General features: G+C 47.9%; 1 protein-coding gene across 1 annotated transcript in view; it reads left to right on the top strand.

The window, feature by feature from the left end:
- Positions 1–18463, top strand: part of JAM3 (junctional adhesion molecule 3) — a 36750-nt gene that overhangs the window by 14722 nt on the left and 3565 nt on the right. Inside the window, exons 2-7 of the mRNA XM_081172730.1 lie at positions 8592–8657; positions 9940–10053; positions 10263–10415; positions 11446–11648; positions 15765–15864; positions 15976–16105. Of these exons, the coding sequence (XP_081028856.1) occupies positions 8592–8657; positions 9940–10053; positions 10263–10415; positions 11446–11648; positions 15765–15864; positions 15976–16105 (766 nt within the window). The remainder of the gene's footprint in view (positions 1–8591; positions 8658–9939; positions 10054–10262; positions 10416–11445; positions 11649–15764; positions 15865–15975; positions 16106–18463) is intronic.

Genomic DNA, 18463 nt, shown 5'->3' with positions numbered 1-18463 from the left:
CTAGCCCTGAGATAAGCAAGGGGTGGGTGTGAAGCATTACAAAAACCCCTTACTTATTCCTCTCTGCCAGATGGCCTCTTAACCAGAGAGGCAATTCTTATTTTATTTAAAGTGTGTGTACATACACCACATTTCAGTCTAAAAACGGTCACACCACTAAGGTGGAGATAGGAACATAGAAAGCTGCCAGACTGTTGGTCCATTTTGCCCAGTATTGTGTTCACTGACTAGTAGCAACTCCCCAGGGTTTCAGTGCTACCTGGAGATGCTGCCAGGGCCCAAACCTGGGACCATCAGCGTGCGCCACTGAGCTGCAGCCCCTGTCGCAAGCAAAATAGGAAGTTGCCTTCATACAGAGTCTGTTTGCTTATCCATCTAACTTAGAATTATGTAAATAGGCAGGCAGGCTTTCTAGGGCTTCATAGAGAAGCCTTTCCCAGCCCTACCTGGGGAATAATAATAATAATAATAATAATAATAATAATAATAATAATTTGTATCCCACCCATCTGACTGGGTTTCCCCAGCCATTCTGGGCTTTTTCCAACAGATATAAGAACACAACAAAACATCGAACATTAAACACTTCCCTATACAGGGCTGCCTCCAGATGTCTTCTGAAAGTTGTGTAGTTACCTATCTTATTGACATCTCCGATGGGCAGGTGGTGGGTGGCTAAGAGAGGGACACCGGGTATAGAGCAGTGATTCCTTGAGTCATTGCATTGTTTCTGTATAATGGAGCCTCACAGCATCCCCTGGGAAAGGAAGATGGTGGAATGTTGCTACCTAACTGCGTCGCTTAATTCCACCACCACGACCCCTTTGCCGTTTGACTGCAATATTCCCACCCCTTTCCTAACTGGGCTCTTGTACTTTTGAACAGCTGCCTTACTGGGAGAAAGGCAGCAGCTGAGACATTCCCATCGCACCATCTGCATTCTGGAGATGGTTATTTTTTCAAAATAAAGACTTGCCCCATCACCCACTTTCATATTTTCCCATGAGCAATGGAATGTAGGATCTGCTGCTAAATCCTCTGTGGCAGCCCCTTGCTACTCCTTCAATGCCCTGCCCTGCTTTGTGCCACCTAACCCCAAATTTCCCTTTTATTTCGCCAGATACGGCCAGTAGCCACATTGCACTGGCGTGCAGTTATTTTATGTAGTGAGAATGCAGCTGTTTTGACATAATTTTTGTGTTAGTGCTAGGAGGAACTCCTGTTCCAGCAAAGGAAGGGTTGCCAACATTTTCCTTGCTCTTCAGCTCGGTTTTTAACAGCAACATAGAAGTTTATAGAACAAAGCTTTTCCTGGCATGAGGATAAAATAATAAGGAAAGCTTAAAGTTCCTTAATTTTTGTGTGTTGAGTGAGTGTTGAAGGCCCTCAAACTGGAACAGTTAAAACCTGGCAGCCCTTCCTTACCCTCAAACTCGCTAAATGGCCTTGAGTAAGCCATGATCCTCCCTCTTGCAATGTGGAGATCATAATACTAGTTTGTACATTACAGGGTTGTTGTGCAGATTGCTTGAGAGAAGTATGCAAAGTGCTTTGGCACCTTGAAACATAACTGCTATTATAATTCTTTTTTGGGGAGAAAGAAAGGAGGGGATGAGAACTACTATCTTGGTGGGCCTAAGAAAGGCGCCCAGGCACAATTGAATTAGCACTAATCAAGTTGGGCTCCTTGGCCATATGACCTGCTGAGCTGTCCTGCTATTCCAGGTCAGGTGCCCTGATTGTACCGCGAGTGCCGTGGAGTCGGCCTTGGGTATCTTAAGGGCAGGTCGGTTCTCATTAGCTCCTCATAATTAGATTGAGCTTCCCAGATCTGCTCGCTTTCCTAGGAGGGCTCCAAGTAGAGGAGAGCTCCGACATGTGACAGGCCATCGGAAGGAGAGGAGGTCCCTTACCAGATTAACTCATGCATTATTCACATGGCCTGCTTCGCCCATTTCGCTTTGGAGTGCATCTTTGGTGATGCCCACAGTGAATTCTGTCCAGTAGCATCTGAGCTCAGACAGTTTGGAATGTCATCTTCCATATGGGACGGAGATCGCTTGATGGAGCAGAAGTGAGAATGTTGGCACGTGCCACTTCTCACCATGGAGAGCTGCACTCATGGGAAAAGCTGAGCCTGCCCAAACAATGCCTTATTGTTGATCTTGTTGTCAGAGAACCCATACAGACAATCGATCTGGTCACCTCCAGGGTTAACTTGGTTGTCTGAATCACCACCCTGAATGTTACCTCACATCAGGTGCAGCTGTGTGGCAGAACTTGTGATGAAATGTTCTTCATTATGGAGGTCCAAGAGGGCCGTGATTCCCCACACAGACCTAAGTGCACGTTGCCATCTCTGCAAAACCACTAAATTCTCTCACACCACCCTGTGAGGCGGAAGTGACGTTATGATCCGACACCAGATAGAAGGCCCCATTGTTCTCCTTACTTCCTTGGCCAAGGGAGATGTGGCATAAGGGCATCCCTTTGTGTTAGATTGCAGAAAATGCCACAGAGAAGAAGGACATGCCGGTCCTTCAAGCCTCGCAGCTGCGGAGGCTGCAAAGGAAACCGAAAGGGAGAGGTGCCCACATTACCAGCTGCGTGCATCTCTGCCGTCAAAGGCAGATGTCAAATATTGCGTGGTGATTTCACACAGTTGAGACCTCTGCTGAACTTGATGCTGTGAGAGAGAGCAAGGGCAGGCCCAACCCTGTCAAAGCGATCGCTCCCAGCGCGGACTGCAGACAAGGCTTTGGCCGTGCTGCATTGTCTTCTTATTTTATTTTATTTTATTAAAACAGTCATAATCAACACGTTTTATAGAGCACAGTCCTATAAAATTATGCAAGGAATGGAGAAAGTGAATTGAGAATAGTTTTTCTCCCTTTCTCGTAGCTCTGGAATTCAGTGGACATCCAATGAAGATGAAAGTTGGAAGAATCAGGATGGATCAAAGAAATAATAATAATAATAATAATAATAATAATAATAATAATAATAATAATTATTTATTTATTTATTTATTTATTTATTTATTTATACCCCGCCCATCTGGCTGGGTTTCCCCAGCCACTCTGGGCGGCTTCCAACAGAACACTAAAATACAATAACCTATTAAACATTAAAAGCTTCCCTAAACAGGGCTGCCTTCAGATGTCTTCTAAAAGTTTGGTAGTTATTTGTCTCTTTGATATCTGGTGGGAGGGCGTTCCACAGGGCGGGTGCCACAGAGAAGGCCCTCTGCCTGGTTCCCTGTAACTTGGCTTCTCGTAGTGAGGGATCTGCCAGAAAGCCTTTGGCGCTGGACCTCAGTTTCCGGGCAGAACGATGGAGGTGGAGACGCTTCAAGCTCCCATGGGAAGCAATGATGGCCACCAACTTGGATGGCTTTAAAAGGGGATGAGACAAATGTCACGAAGGCGAAGGATATCAATGGCTACTAGCCACAGTAGCTATTCTCTGCCTCCTGCCTCCTCAATTGGAGGCAGCAATGCTTCTGAAGACCAGTTGCTGGAAACGATGGGAGAGGACTCTGGTCCTGCTTGCAGGTTTTGCCACAGGCATCTGGTTGGCCGCTGTGAGAACAAGATGCTGTTTACAAGCCTCCATAGCTGTGATGCACAAAGCAGGGAGGCAGGCCTCTGTGGCAAAACCACCGTTGCTGTTCGTGGGGAGTTGAAGAGTCCTTTCTGCCACTTCAGTTTGTGTGAGAATGACTCAGTTGGCAGCTGTGTCTGCTCTTCGGCTGTCCTGAGGAAGGCTGCAACTTAGTGCTTTTAATGCAGGAAGTCCCAGGTTTGATCTCTGGCGTCTCCAGAGATCCAGTATGATGTAGTGGTTAAAGTCCTGGGAGACCAGAGCTCAGATCTCAGCTCTGGCCACAAAGCTCAGCGGGTGACCTCGGGTCAGTCACTGTCTCTCAGCCTAATGTACGTCACAGGGTTGATGTGGGGATTAAATGAGGAGGGAGGGACCACGTACATCGCCTTGAGGTCCTTGGAGAAAAGGGTGCAATACAATACAATGCAATGCAATAAATGAATAAGATAGGAATGGGAAGGTCCCTTGCCTGAAATCGTGGAGAGCTGCTGCCAGCCAGTGTGGGCAATACTGATCTAGATACATCAGTGGTCTTGCTCAGTATAAGGCAGCTTCCTATGACCCCTTTACAATTCAAAACATGGCCAGGTTAATAAGGAGTTGCTGACCGGGGTTATGCATGCATTTAGAATTAACTGTCAAATAAATGTGATCATAGCGCTGATGTGGATTTGCTGAAATGCCCTTTGCTCGCAATGAAGTAATGACGGCACCTCAACATTTGAGGCCAAACCATGAACGCAGGGATAGTTTTGCTTCATCCCAGGGCGTGAGCTGAGTGACTGTGGGAAAAGGGGGCCTCTGACAGTGATAACATAAGGAACACTTGGCACATTTGGAAAACACAAGGCTAAAAATAGCAGGAGAGAGCAAGGGGACAAGGAGCTTGAGGATTTGGAAGAATTTGTCTCTATTGCTAAATGCTCTGTTTTGACTTTGCTTTGGTGAGGCAGTTTTTAACTCCTTTCATGCTAGACTAATTATGGGATTTCTGGCAGGGAACACAGCCCTAATGCAGGAGTGTCAGGCAGGGTGGGGTCCACAACTGAGTAGGAAATACTTTTCATTTTCCCAAGTTCTTTCAGCTTGAAAGCTCTTTTTGTTTCCTAACAATTTCTTTTCCTGCTGTTGATGTTCCTTTCATAGATTATTCTGATGGATTTCTGGTTCTTGGCATGAATATCTGATTTGTAATATTTTCCAGACAACAAAAGAGCCCAGAAAAGATATTTGCATGCATATATATATTGTAAACCACAAGGAATTGACATGTATGTGTGTGAACCAGCAAAAAGGATGGAGGGAAAAGTGCCACCATTATCTTTGTCCCCCCCCCCTCTAGGTTTTTCACTGGCTGGGGGTCTGAAGAGTGAAATAAGCCCCTCCCCAAATATCCCCCCCCTGCTGCAGATTTCCACCAAGAGCTACTAGCCCCATTTTCAGATCCTGTCAGGTGTGATCCAAAACTGACACTCACCTGGTCGATTTCTCTTGCATGTAATTGGAATTTTCCTTTCTCCTGATCCTAGCTGTTCAGACCCCCCCCCCCCCCGGAGTACAAAAAGAAACCATTGAGCCCGGTTGGGGGGATGCTGTGTTTACGTGTGAGAAAACTAAACAAAACTGGAGGGAAATCCATTGTCTCCCTTGATGTTTCCGGCCCCTGACCCTTATTGTTGCCATCTGCCCAATCCCTCCTGCTTCCCATCAGCAACCCTAGTGCATGGGTGGGGGAGGAAAGGAGGCAGTAGCATTAACAAAATAAAAAAAGGAAGGTGGACAGTACAAGATATGCTGATAGAGGAGTTTCTGCTCCTTTATAGAGGAGTTTCTGCTTGCAAAAGGAGAGTCAGATGAGGCTGGTGTAGCGCCTGTTGCCCGCATGCCTTGCTAATGAGCTTTCGGAGCATCTGGCCAGCTGTAGTTGGAGATCTAACCTGGTGGGTTCAGCAAGGCAGTTTGTTTTTTGTTTTTTTACATATGTATGTGAAAAGGGAAGGATGGGAGATGGAGCAGAGGAGGATGCCACAACAAACTTTTTGCTCATTGCTTAGCAGGTTCTTGCCCTCTCTTGTTGCATGTGTGTCTTGCCACTTGTTGACAGGTTTTTGTTTTTTTAATTGTTTGGCAGGGCCCTGTGGGGTCCTTGCCTCCATCACAAGCAACCAGCAAGAAACGCGTGCCTCTGATTGTGTCCTGCTGCTGTGTGTGGGTGGTAAAAATAAATATCTTGCAAGTGTGGGTGTCCTGTAATTGCAGCAAAGATGGATGGGGTGTTTTCTTGAAGCTGCTGGGCTGTAGTGGGAGGGTGGGCTTTTTATAACTCCTTATCAGTGTACAGGGTGACTGTCTGTTTCCTATGTGGTTGTTCGTTTGTAAGCGGTAGTCCTTTGCTCTTGCTGAGCAAGGGGTGATTCAGTCCATAGTGAGAATTTTTAATTTTTGTATTACATTAATTTATGTATTGCATCTTATCTTGCAAGATGGGTCCCCCAACTTTTATCCTTGCCACGACCCCGGGCAAGGGATCCACCCTGTAATCTTTGCAGTGCACCAATACCTAGATGGGATCTGATATGAGGGGCTGAAACACACTTATTATTTGCTGGGTGCCGTCAGTACTAAGCTTAGATAGTACCTCTGGGAGGCAGGTAAGAGCTGGCCTGCTCAACAGTGTAGAGTAATTGAATTTCAAATGTAGTGCCATGCAAGAGCTGGTTCAAAAATTGTTGCGCTCTGGGCATAGCTGTCAACTTTCAAATTTGAAAATAAGGGATCAGCAGCCTTGAAAATAAGGGATCAGCAGCCTCACCTGTCCCGGGGACAGTCTACGGGATATCTAACAATCTGGGATAGCAGCGGGAAGCAGCGGGAAACGGCGCTGGAATAAGGGAATTTCCTGCAAAAAAAGGGAAGGTTGACAGCTATGGTTCTGGGGTGGATCCAGGCAGAAAGGGACAAGTCTGTGTTCTCATGCCAGTGCTTTCAATGCCACAGGGCAGTTGTTGGAGCAAGCCGCCGCAAAAAACCTCGATGTCCATGTGTGTCCAGTTTGACACGGCCTGGATGCCTTGATTTGTATCACTCACTCTCTCTGAAAGGTGCTTGCGCTGCCCACAGAGCAGCAGCCAAAAGAGCAATGAGCTGCACTGTGTCCAGTGATCCTGTGACACTGTCACACTTTGGGTGTGCTCTAAACTGAAGCAACCAGAGTTTGAGCAGCGCTAGACTCCCCTGCCTTAGAGGTTCTCAGGTTGCGCTAGGTACGGCTTGGGGTGTTCTGCAGTAATGGCTCTTCACTCCATCCTCACAGCGAATATATTATTACCAGAGGATAAGTCATATTGGACTGTTCGTTGCAAAAATAATGAAGAGACTTGTGGCGTTTGAAAGGTGCAGGCAGGCAGACGGAGCCCAAGAAGGTGCTCACCCACAACCTTCTCAGGCTCTGTCTGTCTGTCTGTCTGTCTGCGCCTTTGTCATCCGCAGGCCATTTGAGCTGGTGCAATGCATTGCCGGTTCAAATTGTCTGACAACCAGTATCGCGATCTGAACGCCATACCAGATTCAGACAATTTATCAAGACATTGCCTAATTTACCTCACAAGGGTATTGTGCAAATAAATAGAGGGGAGGAGGGGAAAGATACCCAACTAGGCTGCCTTGAGCTTCTTAGGAGGAAATGCCAGACACAAATAAATCTCCTGCCCCTCTTGCTGGGATTTCACCAAAGATTCACCACCAGAGTTGGCAAGTTGCTCAAGCTCTCCAAAAAGCACTATGTAACTCTTTAGGTCAGAAAAGCGAGTGTTTGCTTGGCAGCCTCCCTCCGGGAGGGGACATATGGAATACAGTGAGCAAAACGCCCTCTCTCCTTGCCTGGTCTCTGTGGTGACATCTTTGTAAAAATGTCAGGAGGAGTTCAGAGGGATTTTCCTCTGCGTTCCTCTGGGGCTTCTTTTCAGCGAGTTGCTTTAACGCCTTGGATTTTTGCTGGGATTAGCGAGATGTATTTACCTCAGAAGGGGGAGGAAAGTGAGGCTATAAAAAAAGACAGATTCTCTTAAGTCGTAGATTGGAATCAAAGCTGGAGGAATGAAAGGAGCTTCTGTGTGGCCTGGAGCCTGTTTTTGAAGTGCTGAGCTTACAATAATACAGTGCTGGCTGCCTTCTTCGCTTCCATCTTCTAATTCATTTTTTTAAATTTGTTACATTTACATCCCCCTTCTACCACGATGGAACAAAAGGGTGGTATACTTGGGGTTCCTAGATAAGCAGATTTAGACCTGCTTAGCTTCAGTGAGGTATCTACCTCAGGTTCCTGTAACCAAGGGATGAGGAGCCTGTGGCCTTCTAGATGTTGTTGGATGCCAACAGCTATCAATCCCAACCACCTTTTCCCGCCAAAAGCTGGGCTTGAAGGCCTTGATCAAGCCTTTCTTGGATCAGCTGGGATCCTCCTTTGCAGCATGGCTTGAATTTAAGCTGCACAGCAAAGGAAGCGGGTTTCCTGATGTCCCGTTGGGGAGCTAAGGACCTGGTCTGCCAGGCTAAACAACATTTCACACCCAATATAATTGCACATGCATGACGACCTAAGGCATCATGCAGTGCACAGACTGCTATTTCACACCCTGCAGGTGCTGAGGTCTAATTTGAACTGTTGATGACATATTGTAGAACAATTATTTTCCTGCTACTATATTTTTACGTGGAAGAGAAGTCAATCACTTCTATTAAATTAGTATTGGGCCACCTGTTGCAGAGCAGAATCATATAATTGTACATAACTACCACCACCCTAACCCTGCTAAATCTGAGTAGGTAGTTCAGCAAGGATTACATCATATTTTGCTAAACTCGCCCCTTTTTTATTTCCAGGGATTTGATGGGGTGGTGCAGAGCTTCAAGTGAATGTTTCCAGGCCAGAAATGTATGAGGTGCCTTTCTTGTTTCTTATGCTGCCGCTTGTTTGTTTTTCATAGGCTACAGAATCTTGGCCGTAGAGCTGTTTTCCACTGACTTGAACCCCGTGGTGCAGGAATTTTACCGTAAGTGTGGCAAGGCAAAGAAACATAGGAAGCTACTTTTTGCGGTCAATACTTTAGTTCCATATAGCTTAATATTGTCTACGCTGAACAGCAGAGGCTGTTCACAGTCTCTGAAAGAAAGTCGAAACACGGCTTAGCACAAACGTGGGGGCTCCTGGAGAGGAGATAATGGCCGCTTTGCTCCCCTTTTGGTCTTGCTGCTGCTGTGAGCCAAGCCATGGCTTGGCTTAGCGTGTAGGCCAAAACCAGATTCATGGTTCGTCTTGTTCCCGATAAACCACAAGCTGCAACCAAAGTTTGTTCTGGGTTGGGGACAAATCACAAGCCTGGGTTCGGATGGCAGCCTAAGCCAAAGCAATGCTTAGCTCACAGCCGTGCAACAGAAGCAGTATTGGAAGAAGGCCGAAGTTACTGTGATCTACTTTCCAGGAGTCCATGCTTCTGCACCAAGTCATGCCTTGGCTTGTGTGTAAACTGAACCAGAAGTCTTCCTCACCCCTACCCGGATATGCCAGAGGTTGAACATGGGACTTTTTGCATGCAAAACATGTGTTCTGTCACTGAGTTATGACCCTTCTGAAGAACTGGATGGTGATGAAAGCCAGTCTTCACCCGGATGTTAACCAGGCCTGATCCTCCTTTGCTTCAGTGCCAAACATTGTCAGGTGCCATCAAGCTACTCATTGGGACAGGAGCAGCCAATGTGGTGCCCTCCAGATGGACTTCAACCTCCCATCAGCCTCATCCAGAATTGCCCATGGTCAGGAATAATTGGAGCTGCAGACTAGCACCATCTAGAAGGCACCACACTGGCCAACCCCGCCAGTGCTTGCAGGAACCAAACAGTTCCGAATTGCAACTTCATCAGGGCTCCTATGCCTTTAATGGGCAATACATATATGTTACAATAAAATGAGAGTTCCAACCCCCCCTCTGCACACTTTCTCCCAAACCCCAACCCTCTGATCCTTTTAAGAGACACCCCCTCTGTCACCTCACACCCAGCATGTCCAGCCAGTTGCAAGAAATTGTTGGCATGAACTAGACTACTGTTTTTGTATTTTCTCCCAGTAGTTGCTATCTGTGTTGGCTGCTCACTTGCTGGCTCGGGTCCACAATCTCCCGTCCAGCAGCTTCTGAGGTTCAGCAGATTTTTCTCTACTTGGGAGGCAGATGGAAGGCGAGATTCTTGGCTTCACCGGGCGAGGCTTTTCCCTGGAAAGGCTACGTAAATGACAAGATGTTCCTCCTTAATCTGTGCTTGTGTGTGTTCCTTCTGCAGGTGCTGAGCTTTCCTGCATCATCACTTCCACCAAGACAGTCAATCCTAGGATTGAATGGAAGAAAATTGCGGGCAAGGACACAAGCTACGTGTATTTTGACCACAAGATGCAGGGTAGGAAATGTTTGCAGTGATTTTCTTCTTGAGGTTTCGTTTGAACCCTGAGCAACTTTCTGTTCAGAGTTTCAAAAAAGCAGATGGGTGCCTAGAACTTTTTGCCATTTCCACTTAAGGCTTTGTGAGCTATGAGAGCTAACTAAGATTTCCAGGGGGCCGGATGTATCAGGGGACACCTTCCACCCTTCTTCCTTGTCTTTCTGTAGGAGACTGGGTGGACCGTGCAGAGCTCCATGGGAGGACATCACTGATCATCCACAATGTGACCCGTGCAGATAAAGGCATCTACCGGTGCGAGGTTGCGGCTCCTGAAGACACGCATATTGGAGCTGAGATCAACATCAACCTGACAGTTCATGGTATAAGCCTAGATATCCTCACATTGTGCACGTACACGGGGATTGGATGCCTTTTGTTCAAATCACTTGGTGCTAGGAATGGCTTCGTTCCATCCTGTTCCATTCCCGCTGGCGCTCAGTCATAGACCTGCACATCCTGTTATGTGCAGATTTTTCAAAAGGTACAAAAAGCCTGCATTTAATTGTACACATTTTGTGAGCAAATTTCCCATAAACTGCAGCTTTTCCAGTGCTTTTCAATGCATTTCCCCTTAAGATGTGCAGCTTTTTTAAAAATGTAAAATATATTAGCTATAAATTCTTTGGAGAAGGAGAAATATATGAGTACATGAAAGTACCTTTTACCAGTCTCTCTAGCTCACTGCTGTCTACTTTAAGCAGAAGAGTCTTCCCAGTCTCAAGGGGAGGTTTCTTCCAGCCCTGTCACCTGAGAATCTTCTTAACCCGAAGTCCCAGGAGCTCAGCTGCAGAACTTCTGCTCTGTCGCTTTGCGATAAGGGCTGATGGATGCCAAACGGACAGTGAGACAGCAGTTGATGCCTGGCAAGCTTGCTATGTTGGTCCCCTATTCAGCCTTGATGTCTGCCTAGCTTCTGAGACCAGGAGCAGGGAGCCATTATTGTTGTTATTATTTAAAGCAGCTTGATCTTATAATGTGCTAAAAATCAACCAATCACCAATTTCCCAATCCGCTCAGATCATGCTTCTTGAGAGCCGGCTTGGTGTGATCTGTGGGGCTAATTACAGCGCAGAGTGAGGCCTGCAGCTGTGGCCTGTCTCTGCCTTGCTCTGTTGCTGCCCTGCTCTCTGGCTCACAAGACTGGGGGGCAAAACCACACCCAAGCATTGTGCATGTTTTGTTCATTGGAGTGGCGCTGCTTTGTCTTTATTTTGTAACCGACTTGGAGTGGTTTAGCTTCTACTCTATTCAGCATGAAGGGGTGAATGAAACACATGTTGGGTGGGATGTGAATAGCGGCAAATGATTAACCAGTCTGACTTACCTAGTGGGCATCTCTTTCCCCAACAGTGAAACCAGTGGCCCCAAAGTGCCGAGTGCCCCAGTCAGTGCCTGTGGGTAAATCTGCTACTCTCCACTGCCAGGAAAAGGAAGGCTTCCCTGAACCAACTTACAAATGGTACCGTAATGGTGAAACTTTGCCTCTTGACTCCAAAGCCAGCTCTAAATTCCAGAATTCCTCCTTCACTGTGAACACAAAAACGGGCACGTTGGTAAGTCTGGCGCGGCAGGCAGGCAGGCAGAGGAAGGGTGGATTGTCCTATCTTTTGGGCAGTGTGTTGGATTGGGTCAGGGTTAGCCAATGTTGGTGCCCTCCAGATGTTGTGAACCAAAAGTCCTGTCAGCCCTATCAAGCACGGTCAGTGGCCAAGGATTATGGGAGGTGTAGTTCAGCAACATCTGAAGGGGCACAGTTTAGCCACCCCTGAATTGGATGTTCCTCTGTTCACCCCTAACTATAATGCTATTAACTTGTTCAGACATTCACTGAAATGGAAATTCTCAATGAGGAGTGGGGACATACGGGCATCCCCCTGGACTTAACCATCCAGGGGTCCTTCACCTTTACCTTTGATGCTCACAATGTCACAAGTAATGTGGCTGATGTGCATAAATGTGTACCCAGACATACCCGATTTGCACGGTCATTTTTTTTTCTTGGAAAAGGTCTCCAAGCGACACCCACACAAAAATAACATAAGGGGGGGTTGCATCATCAATATATTGCCTAATGTTAACATTTATGAAAGAACACACCCGCCTTGCAAACCACACTCAGATAATAAACAAACAATGCTCTGACCCACTAATTAGCAGATAAACAACTATTTTATTCCCCTTTTAACCTCCTGCTCCACCCAAAAGGCTGGTTTCAGGCCAGCTATTGCAAATCAGCTGTGGGTGGGTCCAGCATCCTCCTCCAGGGATACTCCAACATCTCTCCACTCTGAAAGCTGTAGCAAAGCAGGAAGGTGGTAGCGCAAAACCTAAAATATATTATTTCTCGGTGGCTGCAAATTCATTTCTGACTGAATGATGGTATATGGTGTTGCCGCCCACCTTTTTGGGATGGTAGTTAAGAACTTTAGAAATAGCACAAATTGCTAGATTAACAGATGCTGGGGGGCAGGAGCAGAGATTATTTCTGTAGAGCTTTTTCCTTTTTCCAGAAATCGTTACCTTTTTAATGCGTACCAGAACGCATATTATAATGCTGCAAGACTGGGTGCTGTTATATTTTATGTAGAATACTCATTCAGAAATTTAAAAGAAAAGAAAATCTGTTTCTAAAAGAAAGCTCTTTGTACTAATGGCTTATTCTTACGGTTTAGGTCAGCCTTTCACAGACTGGTACCCTCCAGATGTTGTTGCACTCAGGCCCTTTCAGCTCTACCCAGCCCGGCCAAAGAACCATATAGGCACTCAAGTTGCTGCTTTGATGGCTGTCACTCAGAGCAGTGTTTCACTTTTGGAGAAGGGTCATATCTCAGTGGTAGAGCATCTGTTTTGCATGCGGGAGGCACCAGGTTCAAGTCCTGGCATCTCCAGGTAGCGCTGTCTGAAACACTGGAGAGATGCTGCTGGTCAGTGTAGACAATACAGAGCTAGGTGGACTAGGGGCATGAATCAGTATAAGGCAACTTCCTGTGTTCCTAATGGGAGCTGGTGATGCCAAGCTGGCCAAACCTTAGCAATAATGGCTGATATACAACTCATCACACTTGGGGTCTGGAGGGAACTGACAGGGCATTGCCTCGGTGGCTCATAGTGAACTTTTATCTAGTCCAGTATTCTGCTTCAAACAATGAGGACTCCCTGCTCCAGCAGATGCTTTGTGATAGCTCACAAACAGGATGGCAAAGACCACCTTTCCTCCTCTGTTATTTGTCCCCAGCATCCTGGTATTCGTAGGTAGACTGCATCTGAGCATGCAGGCTCTGTTAGGCTATCATAGTAGCTAAACGATAGTCCATCCCTCCACTAGTTTGGCCAGTCCTTTTATTTGCAAGCCATGTATGATCAACCTATTACCTCATTTTGTGGCAGCGACTCCTATAAGTTAATTGTGCGTCAAATAAAGGGGAGAAAGATTTCCTTAATGCTTGCCTGTTTCATTGGGTTACTCTTGAGTTCCAGTCACTAACAAGAGAAGAAAAAATGCCCTCCCTGCCGGCATTCATTTTCTCCATTTTACTAATTGATGCTATAACCCCACTAGCATTTGTAGCGGAGCACCTTTTTCCCAACGTTGCACACGAAGAGAGCGAAGCAGCTGCCAGCCTCTCTTTGATCTTTCCCTCCTTAAAATGTTCAGTAGTTCTTCCAAGTGCTAAATATAGGTACAGAACGTAGGAGACACTTCTGTCCCTTCAGCAGGCACTCACGATGTCCTCTGCCAGCCTCAATTTACACTTTGGCAAGAGAGGGCTTCCTCAGCAGTTTTCTGCCAGGGGAGAACCGGTTGCTGGTTCGTTCCTGGACCACCGGCCTAGCACAGCATGGGGAATGCTTCCATTATTCATATCAAGTAGAGACAGTCAAAGTGCCAGGTCATTTCTGGGGCTCCCTGCATTCCATGGGCCTAGCAGGCTGGGGGAATGTTCTGCATTCCCTGCAGATCGGCTTTTTGTGCTCTCGCTCTCAGCCCCATCAATTTTTATAATGGTGAACTTGAGTGGCCACTGAGAAGCAGGAGGGAGGAATCACCAGCAAGGCTCTGTGGAACCCAGAGGTTTCCAGAAATACAAAAACTGGGGAAAGTATCTGACTGACGACAAAGCATGGTCAGTAGCCCTGGAATGTTCACCTGTCAATTGGAAAAGAAAACCAGATGTTGGAAATGGAATGGAGTGCCTTGGAAAGGGGGTACAGCTCAATGTCTGGATCCCTGAAAACGAATGCTCCCATTAGGAGGAAGGGTACACACTGCCACATTCTGGTTCAGGCCCCACTTGTAGCTTCTAATTCTCTAGGTAGAGTTCAGAGCCAGTTTACACATTCGGGGGGGGGGGGAGGCATGTGGTGCAGACATCTGGGACTGTACCATTTCAGAATGCAGATGGGGGGGGGGAATATTATAGGTATTACTCGGCCTTCAATAGGCATGCATTGTGCTTTACAAAATACAAGAGGACAGCCCCTCCTGGTATATAATTCAGTGCAGTGGGGAGATGAGAGGAAGGAAATGGGAGGGATATGCATTTACCGTATTTTTCGCCCCATAAGACGCACTTTTTCCCCTCCAAAAATGAAGGGGAAATCGGGGTGCATCTTATGGGGCGAATGCCTGCAAGCCTCGCGCGCCCGGCAGGAGGTCCCACCGGGTGCGCGAGGCTTGGGGCGGCAGCCTGTCGCCCGAAGCACGGGGAGCCCTCTGGAGGGCTCCCCCTGCTTCCGGCGAGTGTCTGCAAGCCTCGCGCACCCGGCAGGAGGTCCCACCGGGTGCGCGAGGCTTGGGGCGGCAGCGGACTGCTTGCGCGCCCCTAGAAGCTTGGGGCGTGCTGAGCTCAGCACGCCCCAAGCTTCTAGGGGCGCGCAAGCAGTCCGCTGCCGCCCCAAGCCTTGCGCACCCGGCGGGACCTCCTGCCGGGTGCGGGAGGCTGGGGGCGGCAGCGGACTGCTTGCCGGCATGCAGAAGCTTGGCGCGCGCTGAGCTCAGCAAGCCCCAAGCTTCTAGTTGCGCGCAAGCAGTCCGCTGCCGCCCCAAGCCTCGCGCACCCAGCGGGACCTCCTGCCGGGTGCGGGAGGCTGGGGGCGGCAGCGGACTGCTTGCCGGCACGCAGAAGCTTGGGGCGCGCTGACCTCAGCTTGCCCCAAGCTTCTGGATTAGCGCAGGGGTCCGCTAGCCCTGGGAGAGGCGCCCGGCTCTCTCACGCTAGCGGAGACCTTGCCGGCACGCAGAAGCTTGGGGCGCGCTGAGCTCCGCACGCCCCAAGCTCCTGGTGTAGCGCAGCGCACCTGGGGGGGAAATAAAAATTTTTTCCTTTATTTCCCCCCCTAAAATCTAGATGCGTCTTATGGGCCGGTGCGTCTTATGGGGCGAAAAATACGGTATTTCACGCTCTTCATGTAGAAAATGTCCCTGTATGCAGAAAGCATGCTAGGCTTAAACCTTCCTCTCTTTTAAGTGCTGCTTTTTCTACACGCAGGGAGTTTTTTTGATGGAAGGAGCCTTCAAATATGTGACCTCCCCCTCCAACCACCCCAACACCCCATTCTGAAAGGGTACAATCTCATAGGATGTACTGTGCAAGAAACACACTGAGTGCTTGCGGAAAGCTTTCATAAATACCACCTATTACTGGGAATCACAACTTGTATTTGTGCAGGTCTTCAGCGAAGTGCAAAAAGGAGACACGGGCCGTTACACCTGTAGAGCGACGAATGCCGTGGGCGATGCCTGGTGCGAGGAGATGGAGATGGAAGTCTGTGAGTCTAGGAAGTGGGGCAGGGGTGTTTTTTTGCTGATGTTCAGGATGCATTCTTTCCCCTGCAAAAAAAGGAGGGGCTGGATGTTCATGGCTGTCTTTTCTCCTCCAGATGACCTTAACATTGCTGGGATTGTTGGAGGGGTCATGGTGGTCCTCGCTGTCCTCTTGCTGACTACGGTGGGAATCTGCTGCGCCTACAGGAAGGGATTATTTGTGAATAACAAGCAAAATGGAAATAGGTAAGCCTAAGCAACTGATTCCTCATCTCACTGCTTTCCCCCCCGGGTGATTTTCTCTCAGCAGAGGGAGCGAAAGACCATGTGATTAAAACCAATCTGCATGCACACATGGGACAGGGTTGCATGTAAGGCCAACTGCTTTAAAGAGCAAATGCCTCAAATCTGGTGCAATGAACTGAGCGCTCATTACACAAGGTAAAAGAATTCTAACCAAGGGACGCTCCGAATGGCTGCAGGACAGTCAGCTCACATAGGCAGCTGCCTTCCGACGGAAGCACAAGCAGTGGCCTACTCTCCCTACTTTGAATGGAGAGAAACATTAAAACATTGGAGAAACATTAAAGGAAACGATCCTTGGCAATATTGCTACAGTGGTACCTCTGGTTGTGAACAGGATCTGTTCCGGTGGCACGTTCGCAACATGAAAAGAGTGCAACCTGCAGTGGCGCGTCTGCGCATGCACGGGTTGCAATTCATTGCTTCTGTGCATGCGCATTACGTCATTTTGCGTTTCTGCACATGTGCGAGCGGCGAGACCTGGAAGTAACCCTTTCCGGTACTTATGGGTTGCCGCGGGACGTAACCAGAAAGAACGTAACATGAAGCAAACATAACATGAGGTATGATTGTTCAGTGGTACCTCGGGTTAAGTACTTAATTTGTTCCGGAGGTCTGTTCTTAACCTGAAACTGTTCTTAACCTGAAGCACCACTTTAGCTAATGGGGCTGCCCGCTGCCGCCGCGCTGCCGGAGCATGATTTCTGTTCTCATCCTGAAGCAAAGTTCTTAACCCGAGGTACTATTTCTGGGTTAGCAGAGTCTGTAACCTGAAGCGTATGTAACCCGAGGTACCACTGTATTTCAAAGTGTGGGAGGGACGACAAGTCAGTGGCAATGAGTGTGTTCTTCTGCATGCAGAAAGTCTCAGGTCCAGTTCAAAGAATCTCTAGTTTAAAAGGATCTGTTTGCCAGCTGATGGGAAAAGTCTGTTTCTACTTGAGAACCCTGGGGAGACACTGCCAGCCAGAGCTGGCAATACTAGGTTAGGTGGACAGATTGTCTGACCTGTGATGAAGCATCTCCCTGTGAAGACAGTGCCAGCCTTGTTCTGTGGGTGGGTGTTCACATTCCCTCATCAAAAGAAATGGGGGTGATGGTGATTTTTGAAGCTGGGGGATAAGCTCTGACTGTAGCAGATTTGCCCATCCTGAGAGAACCAGGGCTTCTGGAATGCTGCACGTTAGGATGTGGGGAGCACACAAGTGAAATAAGGCAGGATGGAGATGCAAGGCCCATTCTCAACAGGGTCCCTGTGCCCTTTAATCTGTGCCTGTGGAGTTTTGCACCATGGCTTCTGAACACAGTAGTTTTAACTTACTGGCACTGGGCAGAAACCTTGGGCTGAGATGCCTGACTTTTTCATTTCTGTCATCTGGTGCTCAGCTTTCCCGTTACTGCATCTGCTGGGTGACGTGAAATGAGGCAACTTTCCTGCGACCAGCTGCAGTAGCGAGTGAGCCCAAAGGGAGCAGATGGCTTAAAATTAGTCACAACAGGAAATGACACCCGAGGAAAAGGAAGACCCTGGGGCAGTGACCAGAGAAAGATAACGTTGTTCCCATCTTATTTGTTAAAACTGACTCAGGCTTCCGAGCTGCCGGGGCTTAAGAGTTGGAGATCACCCTTGCTCTTAGAGCAGCCGTTGAAGTGCTCCAGCTTGGGTATATCTTCAGTTCGATGTTTCTGTTTAATCGCAGGGCATATACATAACACAAAGAGCAGTAAGTGTGTGTTATTTGGCTTTATATAATCAATACTAAGACAGAAACAAACTCTTCTAAACGCTCGAAAAAGTTGCTTTCCCTAGCTGTTCTCCCATGATGCAGCTGTTCGAAGGTGCAGGTCTGCTGAGAGTGAGGTACAAATGAGCCCACTGTGCAGAGCACACAGCTCAGCAAGGTTGCTCTTGGGTCAGGGAGCATTTTCTCCTAGCCAAATGCCAAACTACCAAACCACCAAGTTCTGCCTAAAAGGCGGGTTAGTGCCCACAGCTTTCTTTCTCCTTCCCGTCCCTCCCAACTTCACTCCTGTCAGCATTTTGTCTTGCCTTCTCCTTGGACTCCTTTAGTATTGCTCCAAATGGGCATTCTCAGAATTCATGTCTGCTTATTTCAGTGCAGTGGAAAGAAACTTTGGCCCTTTCGATTTGCCATCATGGGGAAACCTTTTTGGACTTCCTGGCTTATAAGAGTTCAAGCCGCAGCTACAGAGCACTGTGCTTCCTTTCTGAGTCCCAAACCAGCCTATGCATTTTTGTTGTTGTTGTTTAGTCGTGTCCGACTCTTCGTGACCCCATGG

This window comes from Podarcis bocagei (genome assembly GCF_964188305.1).
Source record: "Podarcis bocagei genome assembly, chromosome: 15".
In the NCBI taxonomy this organism is placed as follows: Eukaryota; Metazoa; Chordata; class Lepidosauria; order Squamata; family Lacertidae; genus Podarcis; species Podarcis bocagei.
The sequence above is the reverse complement of the archived record's forward strand: the minus strand, read 5'-3'. Positions and strand labels throughout refer to the sequence as shown.